At 35.8% G+C, this 25200-nt stretch overlaps 1 protein-coding gene across 1 annotated transcript in view; it reads left to right on the top strand.

Moving 5' to 3' along the window:
* FBN2 (fibrillin 2) overlaps nucleotides 1-25200 on the top strand; it is a 352899-nt gene that overhangs the window by 107021 nt on the left and 220678 nt on the right. Inside the window, exon 7 of the mRNA XM_006886013.1 lies at nucleotides 12660-12785. Coding sequence (XP_006886075.1) covers nucleotides 12660-12785 — 126 coding nt within the window. The remainder of the gene's footprint in view (nucleotides 1-12659; nucleotides 12786-25200) is intronic.

The raw sequence follows: 25200 nt of genomic DNA, 5'->3' as shown, positions 1-25200 counted from the left end.
AAGTTTTATTTTATACTGATTTACTTAGAGTTTTTATACATTGTTTTTCACATCAGATCTTTCCCATTTTCTTTACCTACTCCTCCCTCCAACCATCTAATTATGCAACCCTAGCATTATTCACATAGCAAGAACACAGAAACAACCTAAATGCCCAACCACAATCGAATGGACTGAGAAATTGTGGTACATTCATGCAGTAGAATACTATGCAGCTCTCAGGAGCAGTGGTTTTGTAAATTACTATCTAACATAGGAAGGACTGGAGAGCATTATGCTGAGTGAACCAACTCAGTCTCATAAAGACAAACACTGTATAAGACCATTATTATAGAGCATGTACGAGGATCCAAGTTGGGGGGTTCAAGTACAGGGTCTCACAATTTGATGTGTGCAGGGAGGGACCGGTATCCATACTATTTTTATTCTCTGCCCACACTAAGCTCTGTTAAGAAAGTTATTAGAGAGGTTCACTGAAGTACTGAAAGCCCCTAGGACAGTGCCTAACCCTGTAGTCCTTGCCAATAACTTAGCTTTTAATTAATAAATGGAAATTAAAGTATTTCTAAAGAACCTAATATACAGAGAAGTAGTGTAAGTAGATAAAGTCCACTTACTTAAAACAGAACTTCCCAAATTAGTGACTTTAGTGACTTTCCCATTTTTTGTACTTTTACTTTGTTTCATACTTTGGTATTCCACCAAAGAGGACTCATTTTTCAAAAGACTGTTATATTTTAAAAAGATGTTTGATCTGATCTCAAACATTTTGAATGTCCTTGAGCATTTAGTAATGTCTGAAGGCTTGTTTGTTTGATTTTGTTTATGTAGCGAGATAAGTTTTGGGCTTTTATTTGTCCCAAAAGCTAGTGGATTTGAATAGCAGCAGGGGCAAAGTAAAGTTTGCCACATGGTTAAGATGTCTGGAAATGCTAGTTTAAAAAGTTCTGCTTTATTTCAAAATCATGGCATAGTTAAAAGGTACTCAATTAAGTCAAAATCTTGTTTCAGGCTATTTTTAAGACTATCACACAAGATTTCATTTTTCCCTTTAAATTCTTAGACCGTTTCCCAAGTACTTAGACCACATGAATTTGGAACACTTGGGGTATGGGAAAAAATAGTAAAGCACAGTAGATACATGACATACTTATTTTGTATGATCTTAGAAAACTTTTATGGTTAAAAATGTATATTAGCTGGTCAGATGAAAATTGTAAATTGCTTACTGAAGTCCAAAATGTCATAATTTAAAACATGGCACATATTAGCCATGGGGAGGACATTTCTAAAGTTCAGAATATAATGCTACTCTGTGATGTGGCTAGTTCTCTCCAATTTTAGGGGGAGGGAGAGGTGATTTTGTAACAAACAAAACTGTGAAAAATGAGAACCTGCAGAAATTAAGATGCTGATCTCTTCTTTAACTATAGTGCCGGGAAATAGGTACTTGTTCAATGTTATTAATTGTTGCCTTGATGGCATTTTGGACTTAAATAAGCGATGTCTGAAGGGTAAACCTTTCTGAAGACTGTGCATAAAATCAGAGGCTGATGAGAAAAATCCATCCCGGCTTTAATGGTAAGAGCCAGTTGAACGCTTGTCCTTGTGCCTAACTCTAATTGTCCATGTTTAGTCTTTTACTTTATCCTGTTATACATTAAAGAGCCAGCATTGACTAATGTAGTCTTAAAAAATAAATTATCATACAACAAATTAATCTGAATTTTAAAATGGCAGTAAGCCCTCTCAACGAATATTTAGACACAAACTTTAAATGTCATAAACTATCACGTGCATGTGCTATATTATCTTCTTAAAGGTTCTTCTTTCAATTTATCCTGTGACACATATGGCTATTCTAATTAGGAGTAATATTTTACTTAGGATAAGGGCTTGGCTTTGAATATTTTAGGTTTTTAACTGTGTTCATTTAAAATATTTTAAAATAAACTTTATGTATCATTGATGTTATTTGATATTTAGGAATTATGATTTTGAATTGCTCCCAACATCTCAAGACTTATCTATTTTGAAATATAGACATAATTAAATACAGATACAGTCAAAACAAACTTATTTTGGCTGTCTACATTGACCTAGTTAACCAAATCATTACAAAGTCTAATTTATGCTGTATAAACACAAGCCAATCCCCTACAATGAAAAATTTATTCTTACTTAAAAATAATGACATATAGAAACTTCTAGTTAAAGAGAAAGACTAGAAACATTTTCATTCTGTTCCCTGTCTTCTCATTCAACAAACCTTGGAGAGAAGCATGTTCCTGTCAGTAATCGGAAAGAAAATGAATGACCTGGAAAAGAAAACTAGAAGAGGCATTCAGAAATAAAAACCTAAGTCCCTCACTTAACAACAGTGGTGACGACATATAATTGTTGGTATCATAGGTACAAAGACAAGGAGTTTGGTGAGAAAACTGTTTCAGGCAATAGTATGTCCAGTATTGTTGTTAGGTGCCATCGGGTTGAATATGACTCATATTGACCTAATAAACAACAGATCTGAACACTGTTGTACCCTGTGCCGCCTTCATCATCTCTGACCACTCCAGCCCGTTACAGCAGTTACTACGTCAGGCCATCTCATTGAAGGCCTTCTTCCCTTTCATTAACGACCTACCTTTCCAAACATTACGTTCCTGTCCAAAGAATAGTCTCTTCTAGCAACATGCTTAAAGTGCGACTAAGCTTTGTTATCTCTGCCTCCAACGAGCAGTCTGGCTATACCTTCTGCAAGATATATCTGTTCTTTTGACAGTCCATGGGGTACTCAGTACTCTTTTCGAACAACACAACTCAGAGAGCATTTTTCTTCTGTGATCCTTTTTTCAGCTTTCAGATACATAGCAACAGACTGACAATATCATGGCCTCAATCAGGCACACCTTACTCTTCAAAATAATATCATTTCTCCTCAATAAATTGAAGAAATCCCTAACAGCAGGCGTATCTAATGCAATACATCTCTTGATCTCTTGACTGCTCATACCAAGGGTGTTGATTGTTGATTCAAGTAAAAGAAAATCTTTTTACAACCTCAGTGTTTTCTCCATTCACATGATGTTTCTTATCAGTCCAGCAGTGAGGAGGATATTTGTCTTCTAGATGTTGAAGGACAATCCATATTAAATCCATATTAAAGGCCATAGTCTTTGATCTTCTGCAACAAAAGTTTAAAGACTTCCTTACTTTTAGTGAGAAGATTGTGTCATCTGCATAATGCCTAATTATGGCTAACATTAAAAATAATGTGAATCCTAGAACATTTAATCATATTTATACAAAACTTGTACCTACACCAAAAAGCTGTTGTCAGAGCAAAGGAACATTTCATTTTTAAAATCAGGAAGGTGTGTCAGAGTTGTAGCCTTACTGCATGCCTATCCTTTCTCTATAATGATATGCCCAATATATATTTTTAAATGATTCCACTTCTTCTTGGCCTTTCCCTGTTTGCATGTCATGAGGAAGTGGCCTATTTAAAAATGAACAGAAGTAAGAATTAGTAAAAATCTTACATGTAAAGAGGGAGCTTTGATGGGGAGTCTTATTGGTAACCTCTCTGGAATATAGAATCCATTAGCACCTCCACAGGAGAAAGATGGGCAGTCTCCTGTAGTGTGATTTATGCCTTGGAAATTGGCTGGAGGGCCAACTTTGACTTAGTTCTGACTTGATGGTAACGAACTTCAATGTTGATGCTTAAAGAAGTTTAAAAAGTGAAAGGGGAAAAAAGGGCATAAGTCAAAGGCATGAATAACATGCATCAAAGAAGGCGATGAAAATATTATAAAAATAAATACAAAGTTCAAATCTTACTTTATTAAAAAATTATCAACTATTGTTCCCTTCTAAAAAAGATGAAAGGAAAATTATGAGAGTTCTTAAAAAGGCTGTCAAATGAAGAAAGAAAACTGATAGAAAGAAAAAAGTCAGAAAATAATATTCACTAAATGATAGCAAATTTTATATCTAAATACATATATACCTGTATACACACACACACATTACTGTATATTATACACACATACACATTGTTGTTATGCACTGTCAAATCACCTGCGACTCATAATGACCCTATGTACAATAGCTCTGAAGCCCGTCCTATCCTGAGCCAGTCTCACTGACTCTGATACACCTACCTCCATTGCCCCAGTCACTGTGTCAATCCATCTCATCCAGGGTCTTCCTCTCCTGCGCTATCCCTCCACCCTTCTGAGCTTGATGTCCTTCTCTAAGGATGGGTCCCTCTTGGCTACATGCCCAAAGTATTTGAGACAGAGCATCAAAATCCTTGCCATCAAGAAAAAATATTGTTTTACCTTCTCCAAGACAGACCTATTTGTTTTCTTGGCAGTCTGTGGTATGTTTAAGACTCTTCTCCAGCACCGCATCTTGAAGGCATCAATTCTTCTTCTGTCCTCCTTAGTCATTATCCAGCTCTCTGATGCAAAATAAGTTAATTGCGAAAACCATGGACTGGATCAGGCACACCTTGGTCTCTAGACTGACATTGTTGCTTCTCAGTACCCTGGAAAGGTCCTTGACAGAAGATTAGATAGATAGATAGATAGATAGATAGATAGATAGATAGATAGATAGATAGATAGATAGACAGATAGATATAGATGTGTGTATGTGTATATTTGTGTGTATATATATATTGTGTGTGTGTGTGTGTAACAGAGATATAGAAGTTAACCTTGAGAAAATCACATATTTGGGAATGCAAGAGAGTAACTGATGATTTTAGAGAGAGGATGCATTAGAGTATTGATGGAACTGAAAAAATATTCAAAGCACAAAATAAAGGAAATATTTCTGAAATAGAAGAAGACCTCAAAATGCAGGTTGTAAATATGAAATTGACAAATTTGGGTCAAATCAGTGTGCACGTAAACATAAACACAAACGCAAACACAAAAACATGTTGTTGTTGTTGATTGCCTTCGAGTCGAGCATGACTCATAGAGACCTGATGAACAAAAGGCCTGAAGCCTTTCTATAACTATTGACATTTATCAAAGTTCATAGAGTTTCCAGAGGCATGTTGTTTATGAAGTGGATGCCACTCCTGCTTCCAGTGTATCTATGTGTGTGTGTGTGTGTGTGTGTGTGTGTACACAGGGAAGTAGAATTGATAACTTTGAGTTGTGGTGCCAGAGAAGAATGTTGAATCTATCATGGACTGCTAAGAGAACAAACAAGTTCATCCTGGAGAGGGTGAAACCAGTCTGTTCCTTGGAGGCAAGGATTCTGAAGCTGTGTCAGACATACTTTGCACTTGTTGCAAGGCAGGATCAATCCTTGGAGAAGGACATCGTGCTTGGGATGGTGGGGGGTCAGCGCAGGAGAGGAAGGCCCTCTATGAGATGGATTGATTCCATCACTGGGGTCATGGGGATAGGCGTGTTGGAGACAATAAGATTGGCAAGGGATAGAGCAGGGTTTAGGGCTCTTGTATATAGGGTCGCTCTGAGTCGCAAACGACATGACTGCACATTACAAGAACAACACATACATGTATAGGTATGTATATGTGTTTACATAAATGCACTTTGTAACAATAAAAAATGATTAAATTTCAGCAGAGAGACAAGATAAAGCTCTAATTTGCACAGAATAAACACATTTTCCAAAAGAAGTTTTATAGCAGGTCTCTCACGTCTTTATAGCAACACATGATACCAGAAAACACTATGGCAGTCTGTAAACTTCTGAAGTAGTTTCATGTGGCTGAACTTAATTTAATATTTAATAGGATTATTTCAGTTATTTGGTAAAGGTTCTGAGTGGAGGCAAAGATACCAGCTAGAAGATTGCTGCAGTAGTGCAGTAATCCCTGTCAAACACTGTAGGCTTGTGGTCAGAGTAATGGCATAGGGACAAATTTAGGATATAAATACTTAAAGGTGATGTGATATGAGAAAATACTTATCTCCTGCATTTCTTCTGACTATAACAACTAGATAAATAATAATTATATTTGCTGATGTTAACACTGAGATACACTATGCTAAGTTCTATTTCTTTTTTATTAAAAGTTCAGAGTCCTAGATACAGTAAGTTACCAACATTTTCTTCTTGTGATGATCATTGTCCAGTAGTTGATTTTGTGCATCACTCATTGATAGGTACCCTAGGTGACCCAAACTAGATTACATTCATCCGTCTGTGGCTTGAGTTGTTTTCTCCCAGAAGATACCAAGGTTAGCCCTTGCTACTAGTAAATGTGTCCTTCTTTGGAAATTGTGCCTTTGTGAGAATAATTCATTTGAAATAAGATAATACTGTGCTAAGGTATACTCTATCCAAAGATTGGTAGTCTAAAGTGATGCACATCACTCCAACCTCTACTTCCATTTTCACACAGCCTATTTTCTATATGTTAATGTCTTTGTTTCTCCATAATTTCTACTCTTTAGACAACGAAAAATTGTGTTGCTGAAGCCTTGAAACCAACATGGCCTGCCAACACCTCGATTTTTAACTTGGTTTCCAGAACTGTGAGAGAATATCTTTCTGGTTTAAAAGCCAGCCACCCAGTTGGTCGTCCTTTGTTACAGCAGCCTTAAGAAACTAATACAGTTGCCAAGTTCTCCTGTGTTACTCAGGTTACAAGTATAGAGACAGACCTATTTTTAAATTGCAATATTTAAATACTGGCATTACCTTTTATAGGAAGAAAAGTATTTTGCAAGAATGTAGAAATAGAAACTTTCTTTATAAGAATGGATCTCATTTGGTAATAATCAAAGTGAAGAAACATACTATGAAATATGGGAATTGGCCTTCAGTTTCCGTGGATAAAAATGAAATTAAATAAATCACTTTATACACTTGTACAACTGTGCATTTGTTTCCATATTTGGAAGTAGACTGAAAATAGTATAGCATCTATGTATGTAATAAGTATTTACATGTATTTGATATAAAAATATATTTGATGAAATACATAACCTTAATTTTTTAGTGCTAGTTTTCCTGGACAACTTACGAAAATAAATCGATTCATAAACTGAATAATACTGTTATTACATACTTAAAACTTCAGTAGACATTGACTATAATTATCATATATCCAAGGTTTACATTTTAGAATATTGCATTTCATTGTCTTAAAAAACAGTTTAAGGAATTGATGAATTTCTGCCTCAATCAGAAGAATGAACAGTCATCTGGACAGTGGGAAATTAATCAAAGGTTGATAGTTGCTTATTCTAAGCCTATTAAGATAAAGAAATTATTTTATTATTTAAAAGAAGGTCCGAGGCCCATTTTTTCCTGTTTTTATAGAGAGCTGTTGTATGTTTCTAGGTCCAACCTGATTATTAATACAAGATTCCTTTAATATTCCTTTTTAAAAAAATTTAAATATAACTTGTTCTACCTAGAAATAAATTGATTCTGTACGGCTGAGCAGTCTAGAATACTTCAAAATTAAAAGTTTTCTTTATCCCAGGAAAATACATTTTTAGGTAATTATAGGATAAACCCTTAATGTCGGATTGCTTTCTCCTTTGAACTGGATCTAGTAAATATGCATTGTGTGCTGAAACTTTATGAATTATCTTAAGGAATTTATAGGTTTGGCCTGATTTTTTTGACCTACACCATACTATTTATCCTCTGGATGATCTGCCAGGAAATGAGCTTTCTAGGGATGCTTTATACCACACTGTAATGAGTGGGAATGGAGTGCACTTTCAAATAATGTGGTTTGAAATGTTCTGAATTAAACTGTTGAATATATAAACTTCTTGCCATTTATTTCATTTTGTTTCCTTCTTGTTTGGATTAGATATTCTTTGTTAAAACAGTGAGGCTTACTTTTATTTTAGTATGAAGAGATTTTGTGCAGCTGTACTTAGATTTTATAGATAAATAGATAATGTGAGAGAGAAATAATGTAGACGTTAAACTGTTTTCTGGTTAGAATTCTCCTAGGTTGCACAGTACAATATACCAAAATTGTGGATTTACCCAACAAAAAACAAGGCAAATCTATTTGCACTGGTGTTAAAAAAAGTTTTGTCTGTTTTTTTGTTGGTTTTTTTTTTTATGTGAAAAGCAGTGCATAGGATAACACAAACAATAGGTTTTTAAATAGACCATTACTCTGCATGTATGTGTATAAAAATAAATCTGTATTGTTAGTACTTGTTACAATTAGCAAATGTTGTTTTCTTATGAAAAATTAGCATTAGCAAACCTATTAATCTGTTTGAATGGATGATACTGTGACTATGCATGACGTTGGAGATTGTATTTCTTTTTTATATATAGTGTTTGATTCACCATAATGGAGATTATTACTTTGTAGACAGAGAAATTAAGGCAATTTAAGAAGATATAAAAATCTTGTATTTTTATATTGGTTTACTGACGCTTTTGTGTTTGAATCATAAAATTAAATTATGTCACTTTTTTCATTCTTATTGAGATTATTATATATTTTCTCTTCTTTTGTGTGTATAGTAAGCTGAACTATGTGAGCCGGTGGCTGAATGTTGAATTAATCTGTATTCCTCATAGTCGTGACCACTAGTCAGGATACATTAACCTTCTAATATATTGTAAAAGTTGGTTTGCCAGGATTGTGTTGAAATTGTGTGAGTATTCCAGAAAGAGGATCTCTGTTGACTTAGTGTCAAGAAGCTGCATTGCAAACTTGAAGGCACTTGGTTCGAGACCTCTAGCCGCTCCACAGGAGAAAGATAGGCAGTCTCCTCTCATGCTCCTGAAAACCCACCAGAGGGTCAGCTATGGGTTAATTCTGACTCTACAGTACACAACAACAACAACAACATTCCAGAGAGAGCTCTTGTGGTCTAGTCTGAAGATAGGTGCATTGCTAATCCACAGGCCATGCCTTTCTGAGGGTCTGACTCCTCTGGTCACTCCCCAGGAGATAAATAGTCCCCTGTTGAGCTGTTTATAGCCTTGGGACCTCACTGGAAGGTTAGCTATGAGTCACTTCCAACTTAATGGCAATGGATTGGCTGGAATTTATTCAAGGGAGTTGTGTCTGACTTTGTCAAAAAGGGAGATGAAAAAGGAATAAAATTAAATGCTTAGCTCCTGCTTATCTCTTCTGGAAGACTTTTATATTTAGTAATCTTTGTTGTAATTGATGATCTGATCTACAGTCTGCCCCTGGCCTAGTTTTGATTGCTGATATTGAACTTTTCCAATGATTTCTTCCATAAATGTAGTCAGTCTGGTTTCTGTGCAACCCATCGGGTGAAATACACATGTAAAGTCATCTTTTTTGTCTTTTAGAAAAAGTATTTGCAATGAATGAATCATTGTAAATACAAAATTCAATCATTCTATTTCCATCCTCAATTCTATTACCAAGCCCGTATTTCCCAACTACTCTTCCTTCTTCATTGTTTCCTACTTTTGTATTCCAGTCACCAGTTATCATTAATGCTTCCTGACTGCAATTCCTGAATGCAATTTCAAACTGCAAAATTTGGTAAAAATTCTCAATTTCTCCCTCCTTGGCACTAGATGTAGGAGCATATACTTGAATAATAGTTGTATTAATGGGTCTTTCTTTATGCGTATGGATATTATCCTATCACTCACAACATTGTATATATCAGGGTAGAACTTGAGGTTCGTATTTGTTCCTATTCCCAAGAAGAGTGATCTAACTGAATGTGGAAATTATCAAAAAATATCATTGATATCACATGCTAGCAAAATACTTCTGAAGATCATTCAAAAACTGCTGGAACAGTACATAGATAGGAAATTGCCAGAAGTTCAAGTTGGATTTAGAAGAGGCCATAGCACCAGGGACTTCATTGCTGATGTCAGTTGGATCCTAGGTGAAAGTAAGGAATACCAGAAGAATGTCTATCTGTGCTTTATTGACTATCCAAAGGCATTTGACTCTGTGTATCAAGTTGTGGTTGACATTGAGGAGAATGGGAAGCCCAGAGCATTGATTGTGCTCATAAGGACCCTGTAACTGGAACAGGAGGCTGTGGAGCAAACAGAGCAGGGGAGCATTGCATGGTTTAGAATTGGGAAGAAAGTGTGTCAGGGATGTATTCTAGCTCCATACCTGTTCAATCTATATGCTGAGCAAATTATCTGAGAAGCTGGACTCTATGAAGAGGAGTGTGGCATCAGGATTGGACTGATCAATAACATGATGACAAAACTTTCCTTGCTGAAAGTGAAGAGGATTTGAAGCACTTGTTGCAGAAGATCAACGAATGCAGTGTTCAGTATAGATTGCATCTCAATATCAAGAAAACAAAGATGCTTACCGCTGATCCAATAGGCAGTGTCATGATAGATGGAGAGGAGATTGAAACTGTCAACAACTTTATCTTGCTTGGATCCACAGTTAACCCCCTTGGTACAAGCACTGGGGAAATCTGCAATTAGGGACCTTTCAAGATTGTTGAGAAGTAGTGATGTCAGTTTGAGGACTAAGGTACATCTGATTCAGGCCATGGTCTTTCCAGTTACTAGCTGTGCATCCAAGACCTGGACAATGGATAAGGATTACAGAAAAAGAATTGATGCCTTTGAGCTGTGGTGTTGGAGAAGAGCACTGAACATTCCACGGATGGCCAAGAAAACAAATAGATATATCTTGGAAAGGGGGCAGCCAGAGTGCTCTTTGGAGGCAAGAATGATGACGCTTTGCCTCACATACTTTGCACATATTGCTAGGAGGTACCATTCCTTTGAGAAGGATATAATGTTGGGAAGGGTGGAAGGTCAGCGGAGAGGAAGACCCTTAACAAAGTGGATTAACAAGATGACTGCTGCAATGGGCTTTGTGTGTCAGGAAGTGTGAGGATGGTGCAGGACAAGACTAGGTTAAGATCTTTGTTCACAGGGTCACTGTGAGTCATACTCAACTCGATGGCACCTAACAACAACAACCTTTGTTGTATTGCCTCGAACATATGATTGATCATGCTAAATATGCACCAAAAAGGATGTGTATTATATTGAAGTTTAAGAGAGTGTTCTCTAGATGTCCTGTTGATTGAGAATATTGCTTAGATCGTCTCTATGTTTTCTGATTTCCAGTCAGCTTTTTCTGTCAGTTCTTGAGAGACCTGTTGGGAAATGTTCAAGTAAAATTGTGAATGTGTCTATTTCTCCTTTTAAATCTTTTTTTTCCCCCAAATGTTTTTAAGTCGTACAGTCTGTTCAAGTTTCAATTTCATTTCTCTTTTACCTAAAGAACTTCAATTATTTCTTGTGGTCAGTTTTCCTATTTCTGGAAAGTCTTTGTTACCTTCTGAATTTTACTGTGTCCATATTGAAGAAGTCTGTTCCTCAATAGGTAAAATTATTAGGCAGGGTATGGGTTGAAAAAGATATTTGTAACATCTGAAATAGAAAAAATTTTAACTTAACAGAAGACCAATGTGCATCACCATCAGTATAACAGTTTTTAAAGGAAATTAAATATATATATATATATCTCAAGTGTAACAATTAAAACATTAAAGTAAAATAATAATTAATAGATTTTACAATTGCTAGATCAGAGGAAGCTGGGATATGGAAGAGCAACACCATAAGTTCTCATGGAAGAGTAAAAGGAATTCTCATAAAAACCATGTACTCCCTGCCACTGAATGAATTCCAACTTACCATGACCCTCTATTGAGTTTCTCAGGCTGTAAATGTCCACAAAAATAAACTGCCTTTCACAAAACTGGTGAACAGTTATTGTTACGTACCATCGAGTCAGAACCAACTTGTAGCTGACCCTCCAGAGTTAGAGGTGGTAAATTGCATGAAAAAAAGATTTTCTATCTTTCTCCTTTGAAGCAGCTGATGGAGTCAAACTGTTTGCCTTTGAGATGGCAGAAGAGCTTCTTACTCTTAGAGTTTGAGGTCCCTCAAACTCTGTAAATAGTCTGTGATTGTATAGGCTTCTGGTGGGTGCATTATTAAAGATATCATTCATCTTTTTCCTTAATAATTATGTCTGTTCCTCTCAGGTCTGGGTGGATGCTGTTGTTGTTGTAGTGTGCTGTCAAATTGGAAACAACCTATAGCTTACCCTCCAGCACGTTTTTAGAAGCAGTTAATCGCATAGGAGGAAATTACTCATCTTTTTCCCATGGAACAGCTGGCAGATTCAAACCATGTGCCTTCACCATAGTGTATTTTATTACCACTAGGCCACCAGAGCTAGTGATCAAGTAATTCTGTTTGTAACGAAGAAATAAAGAGACCCTTTGAACCCTCAAAGTTTATAAGGAGCCATTTAGTTCCTAGAGGGAAGGAGGATGTCCATTGCACTATTCACTCAAGAAGTTAGAAGTTGTAGGTAAATTTGATACTCCAAGGAATGCTCAGCAGTAAGTCAAAGCAACAATTTGGTTATTCACATATCAACATGAGTGGGTTAAAGTAGCTCTCGAAATTGAGAGATGGGGAGCAAACTGAGCTCTATTACATAATAACATCAATGTAATTGAAGTATGTGTATACAAAGTGTTCCTGAGTCTCCTTGTCCTAGTCTTTTGAGAATATTTTGCTACATTAAGAAAAAGAAAAAAAAAGAAAAAAACCCAAGACCCAACTAGATTGGTATTCTAAAAATTAATGTTGTCTATATTGCAAATGTTTCTATCCTGCAGATGTTGACGAATGCCAGGCTATTCCTGGAGTATGTCAGGGAGGAAACTGCGTCAACACGGTGGGCTCCTTTGAATGCAGATGCCCTGCTGGGCACAAGCAGAGTGAAACGACTCAGAAATGTGAAGGTAGGTGTACTCCTTTGGGGGATGCACTTCTCTGTTTGGTTTGAGCCCCAGCAGCGCATGACTCTGTCTTTCGTTGTTAAGATTGTTACTCACAATTAAGACTTCTTTGTCCCAGTATTATGGTGTAGATAACATGGTTCTGTGTTTGTCCATGTATGATAGCCATAATGGATTTATGTGGAAAGAGTCCCTGAGCATTTTGTGTTTGCGTTGTTCTCTCACTTGCTATGCCAGAGTGAGAATGGGTGTGATCCAACCATTCATATTTTTTTTAATAATTCAGTTTTCCATTTCACCTATAGAATGCTATCAACAACTTAAATTGAAGTCAAGAAAAAAAAGTCCAAATGAAATATAGTGTGTGCAAAGTCAGACTTTAGTGGTTGGCATTATGCCATATATTGTGAAGTGAAATGTTTTAATGGTGGTGCTAAATAGTGTTGCTTCACTGGCTGCCAAGTTAAAAAATAAGCATAATGGACTCAGGAAGGATTGGGAAATTGCCATAACAATTATTCTGCACAAATATAGCCAGGGGGAAAAGAAAAATGAATAATTTTCAGGAATATTGGATTTAAGTTCTGATTTTGAAATACAAGTTCTATCTGCAGCCTTCAAATAGAATAAATTCATCTGTGGTATTTATCTGTTATAAAAAGCTTTATAATTTTTACTAAATTTGAGGTCGAGCTAAGAATATGTAGCTTTAATGAACATAAAAATTGGATATCTGTAATAGCCTAGTGGATAGGAAGGTGCACCACCAACCCTAAGAAAGGCAGTTCAAATCCACCAACTATTCTTTGAGAGAAAGATGAACAGTCTTTCTCCTGTGCAGTTACAGTCTCTGAACATTTGCTAGCATGGGTCAACTGTGAGTCAGTTCTGACTTGTCTGTAGTGAGTTGAAATTTTTAGTTGAATAGTGTTAAGCATTGTGTATATTTTTTTAATGGTTGTTACCTAAATTAGACAGTTTTCTAAAGACAATAATGTAAGTCTAACTGTTCTTATTTATACAACTTAAGTGTCCTCATCAAATCCAAGTTTCAAATTTTGCTTTTGCCACTGTAGGTTATCTGAGGGATGAAAAGGTGTATGAGAAACACATCCACTCAAATTTATCACACATGACCAACCAAAAACAATAGCTCAGTAACTTAAAGTACCAAACACATATTTCTTGGAGGGAAAGAACTATCAGAAAGTCTTTTATAGTCATTTACCTTAAATAACTGAAATCATCTCTTGTTAGCTATAATTAAATGTTTTTGCTTTATTTTTTTTTCTTTCCAGAATGCAGTGTTGGGGATATTTTAGGTGGGTTGGTTATAGAAAATTATATCACTCTCTGTAGGGGGAAAAAACAACAAAGAGAAAGCAAAGTTTCCTTCTAATAAAAAAAAAGAAGGTAAAAAGAAACAAGAACTGTGTTATTAGGATGGAAAAGTATATTCATGTTATTATGTCAGTACTCATATAAAACAAAAGTCAAAGCCATAGATTCAGTTCTGACTCAAAGCTTACCCTGTTGAGTTTCTGAGACCAAATCTCAAGGGAGGAGATTGTCCATCTTTCTCCTGCAGAGCCACTGGTAGATTTGGATTGTCAGAGAAGTGAGGAGCAATTGTTTGATCCAGGGGAGAAAGATGAGCGGTCTTCTCCCATGTGATTTACTGCCTGACAAAAAAACCACTGGAGGATTAGGTATGAGTTGGTTCCAACTTGATGATGCATAACCACAACAATCCACTTTAAATCACTTGCTATTTTCTTTAGATTAATCATTAAAGTTTTATACATTGTACCTTTTTACTAGCTAATTTCATAATCTGTCCCACAAGAGACTATAATAAACATGGTCATTTATTTTGTGGACTAAACAAGTTCTCTCAGAACTATTAGCGATAATGCCTAAGTCATTTATGCCCACTTAAGCATGTCTATAACCAAAGTTCTGCCTGTAGTGGAAAGACTAAGGAAAATAACTGGAAGATACAAGACTTGGACCAGAAAGTATGTAATCTTTTGGAAATCCAGGTTGTGTTACTCTTTCTCTGATCTGTTTCTTGCTGGCTCTTTTGAGGGCTTTTTTCGACTAAGGGTTATTTTCATTACCCTTCACTTTTTACTACTTAAGCAATATCCAGATTAGATCCAGGAATAGTGTACTTAAGTTACAAAGAAAGATGGTATTTGATTATAGGTGAGAAGCCACAACCACAGACTGACTATAGTGGCTGTTACATTTCCATTACGCATCAAACAATGCATTTCTTTTTAGTTGAATATGGAATGGGCCTTTTCTACATCACATTTCATCAAAACAACGTACAGAGCCAAGCCTGGGTTTGGGGAAAGACAGTACAACTCTTTATTCGCCACTTGTCTATGTTCTTTAGGAAAGGAGGCTATTGATGTAATGTAGGCACCACCCAGGCCCTGAATGTAGTCGTCTCTTTGCTTACTTCCTGTGCAGGCAGCCAAATCTGTTTAACTATTGCCCAGAAAGAATTATGTGATTTAGTATTCTGGATTGGAAGGGAATAGTTGAATTAGAAGTGATTAGAATTTGACATCCAGAAGTTTTATGAAGTCTTTCTTTTGTATGTATGTCTTATTTGGGTATTTCTTAAGAGTAATTCCCAGTTTTATCTGACTAATATATTCCATTTTTTTGACAGGAAAAATTATATTTAATTACATACATTTATTTAATATAAATGATTAATTAAGGTACCTAGTAAGCCTGTAAATGGTTGCTGTATTTAATAACAGGCTTGAAATATAATCAGTTTGTGTATAGTGTATGTAGTATCAACAATAAGAATATTGTCATAAATTAAAAAATAATATTAATTAACTATAACAGTTACTTTATATCAATTGATATTTTAATTGCTGATGTGAATAAAGTGACTATAAAAATTAATGTGGGTAGATTATTTTAAAGTTTTCTCCTTCCTCTACTGTAGAATGTTTCCCTTTTTGTCCTCTTCATTTAGTGAAGAAACTCTTCAGAGGCCTTTGTTAATCTCTTAAATTATAGCTTCTCTTAGGAAATAACAAAAGTAACTAAAAATTTTTGTCAGAATGATTTGAAAATCGGTGCACTATACATGAAACTGGAAAGTTGGTGTACTCATTCTATTGTGTGTTTCTGATTTTCTTGAGTATTCTCGTTTATGGACTGTGACATTTCAATATGCAGTAATATTCTTGAAGACAGAGCCTTGTATTCTTGGCCTATTGCAAGGTCCTTGCAAATATGTGTTGAGAATGGAGTGTGTAATAAGTTCATTTATTTGACTTGGTTGAATGTTTTAACAGAAGGTCCAATGTAGATCCAGAGTTAAAATTTTGTTTAGAAAGAGGCCAGTCATCGTCACCAAAGAATTTTTCCTTCCTTCAGTTGATTTTCTTCATTTTTTAAAATAACTTGATTGCTTTACTTGTAATTGAGAGACCAAAAGTATAAATACTGGATGCAAGATCTTCTATGCCACTCCTCTCTTCGTTCACGTATAAGTAATGCTTCTGAACTTAGGGACTTTTACCCTCTAGCTAAATTAAATACAGCTTTCTGTTTATCCTTCTGTGCTGTCTTATTGTCACAGTTTTGTTCTGCCAGAAATTTAAGTATGATTTTATACTGTTTCTACTGGGGACGGGGGAAAGTAGTATGGTGCCACTCATTTGCTAATTCAGTCTTTGTAACATAGATCTTCACTCCTCCCCCATATTCACTGAAATGAGAATAATTTATCTGGGTATGTTTTGTTTATATCATTGCTTTCTTGGTTTCTCTCAAGAAATTCTTTTATGTCATATTCAAATTGTCTTCTCTGTGAACTGTATGCTTGGGAAAACAGAGGCTCAGCAAAAGAGAGGAAGACCTTCCAGGAAATGGACTGATACCGTTATCACAGCTATCAGTGAAACCTCACAACAGCTTAAGCTTAAATCTAATTTCAAAGCAGAAAAGAATGCACATTTCTCTCTCTCTTTCTCTCTCTCTGTGTGTATCAAAATGAAGGAGATCACTTCCCCCCTCCAGTTAACTAGGATTACATTCCACAAAGTCTTGCATGATACCGACTGACATCACGTTTTATTTCATCTTGCCCATTTTATATGAAAAGTCTAATTTCCTATTTTTGACATGTGGGCAAAACAATTCTTCATAAGAATAAACCTTTCTTCACATTCAAAGAGAAGATTGTTTTATTTACTTATTCTACTCAAAGATTTATTATCCTAAATATGTGTTTAATCAAAGAAAGGCAGCAAAATACATTGTATGGTAGAAAATGGTAGATTTGTCCAGATTTTTTTCTTTTTCTAAAATAAAATAAGAGTTAATTTGAATTTTATACTGACTGGCTAAAACACTGGTCTGGGGCAGCTGTCCTTGCATGATCCCTTTTTCCAGACTATACTTTCTTTAATGTTCATGAGCCAGTTACCCTTTTCCTGGCTTAACCAGGAGGCAGGAAAAGAACCTCATTGTATTGGAAAGTCTCTCTTCAGTGGCTCTTTATGCATCAGACAGTGATTTGCAATTTATTCTAAAGAGTCTTCTGCTTTGTTCCATTACCATAGTGTTGTGTTGTTTGGAATTGGTGACAAGAAATATATTTATTTATGCTCACAACATTCATGAAACTTGTTGGCATACTATCCTTTGCTGCTAGTCCAACTTTGCTTTGATAAACTGTGGAAAATAAACTTTCTGTAACTGAACAGACAAGTGCTTGCTTTTACTCATGTTACCAAAATTGTATTATTAATGACAAAATAAATAATAAAAAACTCCATGGAATAGTTCTCAAAGTGAAGACCACATAGTAACATGGAAGATCGAAGTAAGGAGATTGTTAACATTGGAAAGAGATAAAACAGTCATCTTCACCAAAGAATTTTCCTTCAGTTGATTTTCTTCTTTGTTTTTTTAATAACATGATTGCTTTACTTGTCATTGAAAGACCAAAAGTATAAATACAGAATGTAAGATCTTCTATGTCATTCTACTCTTTGTTCACCTGTAAATAATGCTTAGATCATCAGTTTTAGAATTATGAAAACTCATCTTTAAATCCTTTCAGAAAGCTATTTATGACTTTGTAGTTCTGTGGTTGAGAGAGAATTATGGTCTAGATCCTCATTCCCTTATAAAAGAATGTCATCATGGTTCAACACACACTTTCTGCTCCTGTAACAAGCAAGTTAAATTGTGATAAACCAGCAGATTATGAGCACTAAAATGTGATCACATTACTAATAGCAAAGTGTGTCATGCATGTCTTGTCTCCCACACAGAACTTACCACTCTTACGTGGATTGTCTCTTTAATCTATCACAACAGTGTTGGGAGGCTATTTATTGTTCCTAGGCTAGTTTACAAATGAATATATAATTATAGAGCGATCAGGTAACTTTCTGGAGATTTTTCAGACAGGAAACACCATCCATGCATTAAAGAAATAAATACCCTACTTAGATTAAGAAAACGCAGACTTATAATGATGCAGATTTTCTTTTAACTGTATGTTTGATAAAAGTAGAAATTTTAATGGGAAACTACTTATGATGTTGTTTGAAAACAGACACACGTATACAAATTTCTATAGTCTAAAATTGTTCTGCCTTCTATATAGAGATTGGGTAACTCTGGTGGCCTCAATGGTAAGATGTTGTGCTGCCAACCTAACAGCATGCCATATGAATCCACTAGCCGCTCCTTGGGAGAAAAATGGGCAGTCTCCTCCCATGTGTTTTGCAACCTCTATGCTGAGTGAAATAGCTCAGTCACAAAAGGACAAATACTGCATAGTGCCACTGTTGTAAAACATTACTGACATCGGGGTTGGGGGGAGACTGAGAAAGATGGGATAAATAATGTATACTGCATTGAAACAGATGAGGGAGAAAAATGTTTAAAAGGGATATATGATTATATATTATTGTCATGACAGGAGTCCAGAATGAAGGCTGCATAGTGGAGTGGACTTGGGGAGAGGAATTGTTTAACAATGAAAGAATTTTCCTTTTACTTTTCAAAGAGAAGAGCCAACTGAGGGGAGAGTGGGGTGGGCAGGGAGAAAAGTGCAACAATGAATGAATGAATGGAAATCCAAAGTCTCTGTAAGCTTTGATTAAAATTAATAATAATAAAATTTTTTCAAAAATCAACAGAGGGCGGGCTGACTTGGTTCTGATTCAGTGACATATAACAACAGCAATATATAAAAATTCCGAAATATCTATTAAAATTATAAATATGCATACTATAAAATTCACGAAATCAAAGAATTTATCCTGTATATACTTCTAACCTGGAGATAAGGGACTTAAAAGATTATTTATTGTCTTTTTGCTGTTGCTTATGGTAAGGAAACAACATCAGAGCAGAATGATAACTTTATGAAACACAGACAGTGAGGAACTCTTCAAATGTAGACACTTTATTATGTTGATGTGAAATTATGTTCATGAAAATATTGTCATCAAAAAAGAGAAAAAAAGTGTGTGCTGTTTATGCATAGAGTATCTCTGGAAAGGGATACAGAAAATGTGTTATTTAAATACTTCAGGGGAAGACTTCTCACTGAGTACCCTCCATTGTTTAAACATAAGTTTTAAATTTTAAATCATTTAAATAGATAAACCCACACAGTGCCGCCGAGTTGCTTCTGACTCAAGACAACCCTTCTTCAGGCTTCCAAAGGCTGTAAATTGTCATAGGAGGGGTGTGTCTACCTTTCTACTGTGTAGAGGTTAGTGGATTTGAACCTTCTGATTTTTGTTGCCAGCCTAACATATTAAGCACTGTGCCACTAGGGTTCCTTATGTAAATATATTACCTGCACAAAACATGCGAGGAAAGGCGAATGGGTGTATACATATTCATAGACTTGATAGAGGGTATGTCTGCATATGTATTTGTATGTGCTGCAGACATATCCAAAATACAGAAAACCATATAGGAAGTAAAGTTTTGAAAACAACTTGCCATGGCTAAACACCTTGAAAGAATGTCATTAAGCTTAGAAGCTTAGGAACACAGATTTTGGGGACATATTTAGGCCAGTTGACATATCGTAGTTCACAAAGACAGTGTTCTACATCTTACTTTAGTGAGTATCAATTAGGGCTTTAAAATTTGTAAGAGGTCAGTTAAGATACAAATACTTGTCTTTCCCCATCTGGAGCAAAGAGTAGTGAAGAAAATAAAAGTGTTAAGAAAACAATTAGTCCGAAAGACTAATAGCTTCCACTACCCAGAGGCTAGCAGAGCTAGATGGTGCTATGCAACCACAACCAAATCTTTTGATTGAACTTAAGGTGGAAGCTTGTAGACAGGGGTGGGAGGAAAAGAAATACAGAACAACATTTAAAAAGCTGGAAAGGCATCAGGCTTACTGTTCTGCTGGTGACTGGTAGAACCCCAAGACTATGGCCCTTGGACCATTTCAAGCTGAAATGGAAGCTAGGCCTATAAAGTGAATAATGACAACTGTGAGGAACTTACTTCTTTATACAAAAAAGCATAGGAAACCAAAAGGGCAGCATTTACCAAAAAGCATCCCTTCTGAGGTGGGTGAGCAGCAAGGACAAAATGAAAGCAGGGAACCCTGGGAGAAAGTGAAAAAGTGCTGTTACTTTGAAGGGATCACAATAAATATCACAAAATGTGCACAAATTGTTGAATGGAGGACTAATTTGCTTTGAAAACTGTCACCCACACCATAATAAAAAGTGTTTAGAGAATTAAAAACAGAGATCAAAGAGTGTAGAGCAAGGCCCCATTCCTTCATTATTTTCTTTGTTAAACGCTCAGTGGATTCCTGGACCAGAAGCCTTGGCTCTCTGCTGGTGGCCGGGAGCAGTGTGAGCAGACCACTGTTAGAGCCTCTGTCACATGCTGTCACAATTTTTCACCCAAGAACAGAAGTGTACACCTGATACTACGTGCTGCCAAGCAGCAATAGATGCCCACACACTCCTTCGTGATGATACTGGAGGAGATCTGGGACCTATGCAGAATTTCACTCCATTTTAAACTACTCTCTTTATAAATAATTTGTTTAAAAGATTTTTTTTATTGTGGTTTTAATGAAAGTTTACAGAAAAGTTGGATTTTCATTCATCCATTCATGCTTGGGAAGGTGGAGGGACAGCGCAGGAGGGGAAGCCCTCTATGAGATGGATTGATTTAGTGACTGGGGTAATCGGAATGGGAGTGTCAGAGACAGTGCGATTCGCACAGGACAGAGCAGAGTTTAGGGCTGTTGTACTTAGGGTCGCTATGAGTTGCAAGCGACTTGACGGCACATAACAACAACAAACAACAATTCATGGTTGCACATTTTCCTCCCTCTCCCCAGTTCACTTTTTTTAAAAAACGTTTTTTATAGATTTGATACCCTAATGGCACAAGGTTCAGCGTCACAGCAAACCCAGTTTACTTCATACAGCACATTGACAAAGAGTGATGTACAAAGTTGAAGAATGTTCCTCCAGATATAACAGCACTAGTCTCATTTAGCAGTGGTTAAGTATTGTCAAGTAGAATACGACACAGTAAACTTTGCACAAAAGACCTGAACTCTGTTCTATAACTAACATTCAGAGAGTTTGTGCCTAATATGGTACAGCCTTTGATTTCTTGACTGCTGCTTCCATGGATGTTAAGTATGTATCCAAACACAATACAATTTTTGACCATGCCAGTCTTTTCTCTATTTATCATGATGTCATTTATTGGCCTAGTTGTGATGATTTTTTTATTTTCTTTGTGCTGAGATGTCTTTAATCAGTAAGTACTTCTTCATTTTCAGTCCTCTTGACTTTCAGCGAGCAAAGTTATGCCATCTGTACATCTCAAATTGTTAAAGAGTTTTCCTCCAATCCTGATGTCATGCTCTTCATATAGTCTAACTTCTTGTATTAGTTACTTAGCAAACATGTTGAAGAAGTATGGGGATGGGGGGTGGGAATACAGTATTGACCTTTCCTGATTTTAACTATGTAGCATCTCCTTGTTCTGTTGGAAAAACAGCCTCCTTGTCTGTTTCACATGAACACAATTAAGAGTTCTGGAGTTCATGTTTTTCTCAATGTTATAATAATTTATTATGATCCACACAGTTGATTGCTCTGTTGCCAACTACAAATAAGCTACAGGGCCCCGTGAAATGAGGACTGATGAGGGAGTCAGAAAACAGGCTACTGGTTCCCAATTAGGTCAGGACATTCAAAGCACAGAGAATAATTTTCTTTTCTAAATAGGGCATTTGCATTTCTTTATGTCAGGGTTATTTCTTTATACACACACAAATGCACACTGCACCCTCCCCTTCAGGTGCACAAAATGTATTAATTGTGTTTGTTTAATGACATGATTTTATTAATTGTTGCTCCCACAATCACTTTTAACTTAAATATTTTACATGATGTAACAAGTATGCACAAGACCATCATAAGCAGAAGCTGCCTAGCTGCCTCCATTCTACATAACCATCACTTTGTAGCCAGAATTCTGCATTGACTTGCTTTTCTTTACTGATAACTCTTATCACATTTATAGGTAGTATTTTTTCATTATTTTTGTAATTATTATTACTATTATTAGATTTTAAAGTTTATAGAGATTAGTAATATTGTGTGAAATGTGCCTTGGCATTCAATATTAAATGGATATAATTCACTTACATAATTGTATGTTACTGTACTAGTTCATTCTTTAGCATGGAATAGAATTTTCTGTCAAATGGCTTCAGCATAGTGTATTCCTCCTGATGGACATTTATGTCCTGATAGGAAGAACAATCTTTGTGTCTCTATTTCAAGGCTTGATCTTGACTATATAATTTAAGTATTGTCGCTAAGTCATAAACTTTATTAATAGTAAGCTGTGTATTGAATAATAGTTACTAATAAATAAACTCATTTAACCCATTTCATAAGAAAAAAATTCTTAGTTGGATAAAGAATTAGTAGAAAAAAAGAATGGTGAATCAGAATTTATTACAATATGATGAAGGTTGGATTGTGTACTAGAACTTTAAGGTTATTCATTAATTCCTAAGTCTCTAGTCTGTCTTTGTTCTCTCTGCCCCAGTTCCAGCCAATTACAGAAATGGACATTTGAGACCTAGAGGTCTTGATGTACTTAGCATAACACAGTCATCAGGAAATTGTAATGTCAGTAGATTCAGGGGAAATTTCCCAAATTTTGTGAACCAGCATTGTTTCCTTAGTGCAGTTGTATATTTAAATGTCTCCCTTTGAAGCTTTGAGAAAAGGCTGGTAAAGTAATTCACAAGATTCTTGCAGTTTAATTTTCTGCTGAGGATCCCTGGAAAAATTGAGAGTCTCCAAAGCATCTTTCACAGAGAAATAAAATTAGATAAAGGTGGAGAAGCCTACCCTACTGTGGAATGACTGATTAGGTGGGTGTTTTGAACTTTACTGTTGAGACAAGAAGATATGCATTGAAATGCAGTTCTTTATTGCTTCATTCTGATTACTTAAAAATTGTTCCTTCATGATGGAAATAAGAGAACACTACTACCTTACAAAAGAAAGCAGTAGAGTAAAATTCTTAATTTCTCCTAATCCATCTTTAGCTTCTGTTGACCAAAGAAAGAAACAGAGGACAGAAAGAAAGGAAGGAATCAAAGAAAGCTTTAACAAATCACCATGGCTCAGTGCCTATAGGAAATTAGTCAGCTCTAAAGAAATAATCCTGCTGCAGTCTAATAAAAGTACAAAACTTGACATCTGATACCAGAACTGCTCATATTTTCTTTTTAAAAATTGGTTTGCATACACTCATATATATCATATAAATTGTGTTTTGTTCATGTACATTGTTTATGCAGCCATTTATATACATTGTGTTTCATTTGTGTTGCTATGTATCACAAAGTGTTTGTGACCCATTGTGTACAACAGCTGTGAACTCTGCTTTATCTTGAGCAAACCTCATTGTCTCTGACACTCATAGCCCCCTTACCCAAGCCACTGAGTCAGTCCATCTCACCCATGGCCTGTCTCCATGCACCATCCCTCCACCCTTCCAAGCATGATGTCCCTCTCCAAAGGCTGGTCTTTCCTTGCAACATGCCCAAAATATGTCAGACGGCACTTCAAAACCCTTGCCTCCAAGGAGCAGCCTTGTTTCAGCATCTCCAGGACAAACCTGTTTGTTTTCCTAGCAGTCCCTGGTATCTTCAGTACTCTTCTCCAGCACCACAGATAAATGACATTGATTCTTTTTCTATCATCTTTAATCATTGTCCATCTTTCTGATGTATAGCAAGTAATTGTGAAGACCACGGCCTGGACCAGGCACACCTTCATCTCTAGACTGACATCATTGTTCTTCAGTACGCTGAGGCTGTCACTGACAGCAGATTTTCCCAATGCAGTTCATCTTAAGTCATGTGCATTGAATATTATATAATTGCTATTGATCTTTGCTTTTTATCACCCTGTCTCTTTAAGCCCCCATTCCTTAACCTCCTCATCTGACCACTAAAAAGGGAGAGTCTTGAGAACATTATATTAAATGAAATAACTCAGTCATTAAAGAGCGGATACACCGTAAAACCACTATTGCGACAATAGGAGGATAACTATATAAGATATGGATAAATACTCAAAAGGAGAAAGCGAAGGACAGAAAAGTGGACTGAAAATGGGGGAAGGGAAAATGATAGCATGGTTGAGTTTCTTGAGCTGCGCTATCATTCACTGTCTGTGTTTCAGTGTCTGCTTAAGAGATTGAAAATAATTGAAGGGACATGAAAATGTTTAAAACAAGCTTATTTATTTTAGATTGTATTTTAGAATATAGCAGGACTGTTTGGTCCCACTAAAAACATGAATAAACAAAGTTCTGATAACATTTAAATTAAATCTCCAGGCACAGGCTAGGCTAGGTAACTTAGTAACATGGTCCTTTAATATTTACTGTGAAATATTACCCAAATTTTATCTTTCTGAAAGTTTAGTATAATTTATTATATATTAAGAATAATATGATTTTTTAAAACTGTAGCTGTTGTCATCTACTTTGTTGGGTAAAATATCTTTCCAAGTGCCTCTATAGTTATTTTTACTTATTTTAAGAAGACTGATATTCCAATTAGCCTTTATTTCAGAGAACACAAATAAACAGAAAATGGGTAACTAAGTGGACACATTAGTGAAAAGAAGTTATGTTGGATTTGTTTCAATTTTTTCATATGTTGTTGTTGTTATGTGCCGTCGAGTCACCTGCGACTCATACCGACCCTATGTACAACAGCCCTAAAGTCCGCTCTGTCCTGTGCCAATCGCACTGTCTCTGACACTCCCATCCCAATTATCCCAGTCACTGAATCAATCCACCTCATAGAGGGCCTTCC

The sequence above is a fragment of the Elephantulus edwardii genome, unplaced genomic scaffold (genome assembly GCF_000299155.1).
Source record: "Elephantulus edwardii isolate Elephantulus edwardi_28Jun2011 unplaced genomic scaffold, EleEdw1.0 scaffold00046, whole genome shotgun sequence".
Lineage (NCBI taxonomy): Eukaryota > Metazoa > Chordata > Mammalia > Macroscelidea > Macroscelididae > Elephantulus > Elephantulus edwardii.
Note: the sequence above shows the minus strand (reverse complement) of the source record. Positions and strands in the feature narration are given on the sequence as shown.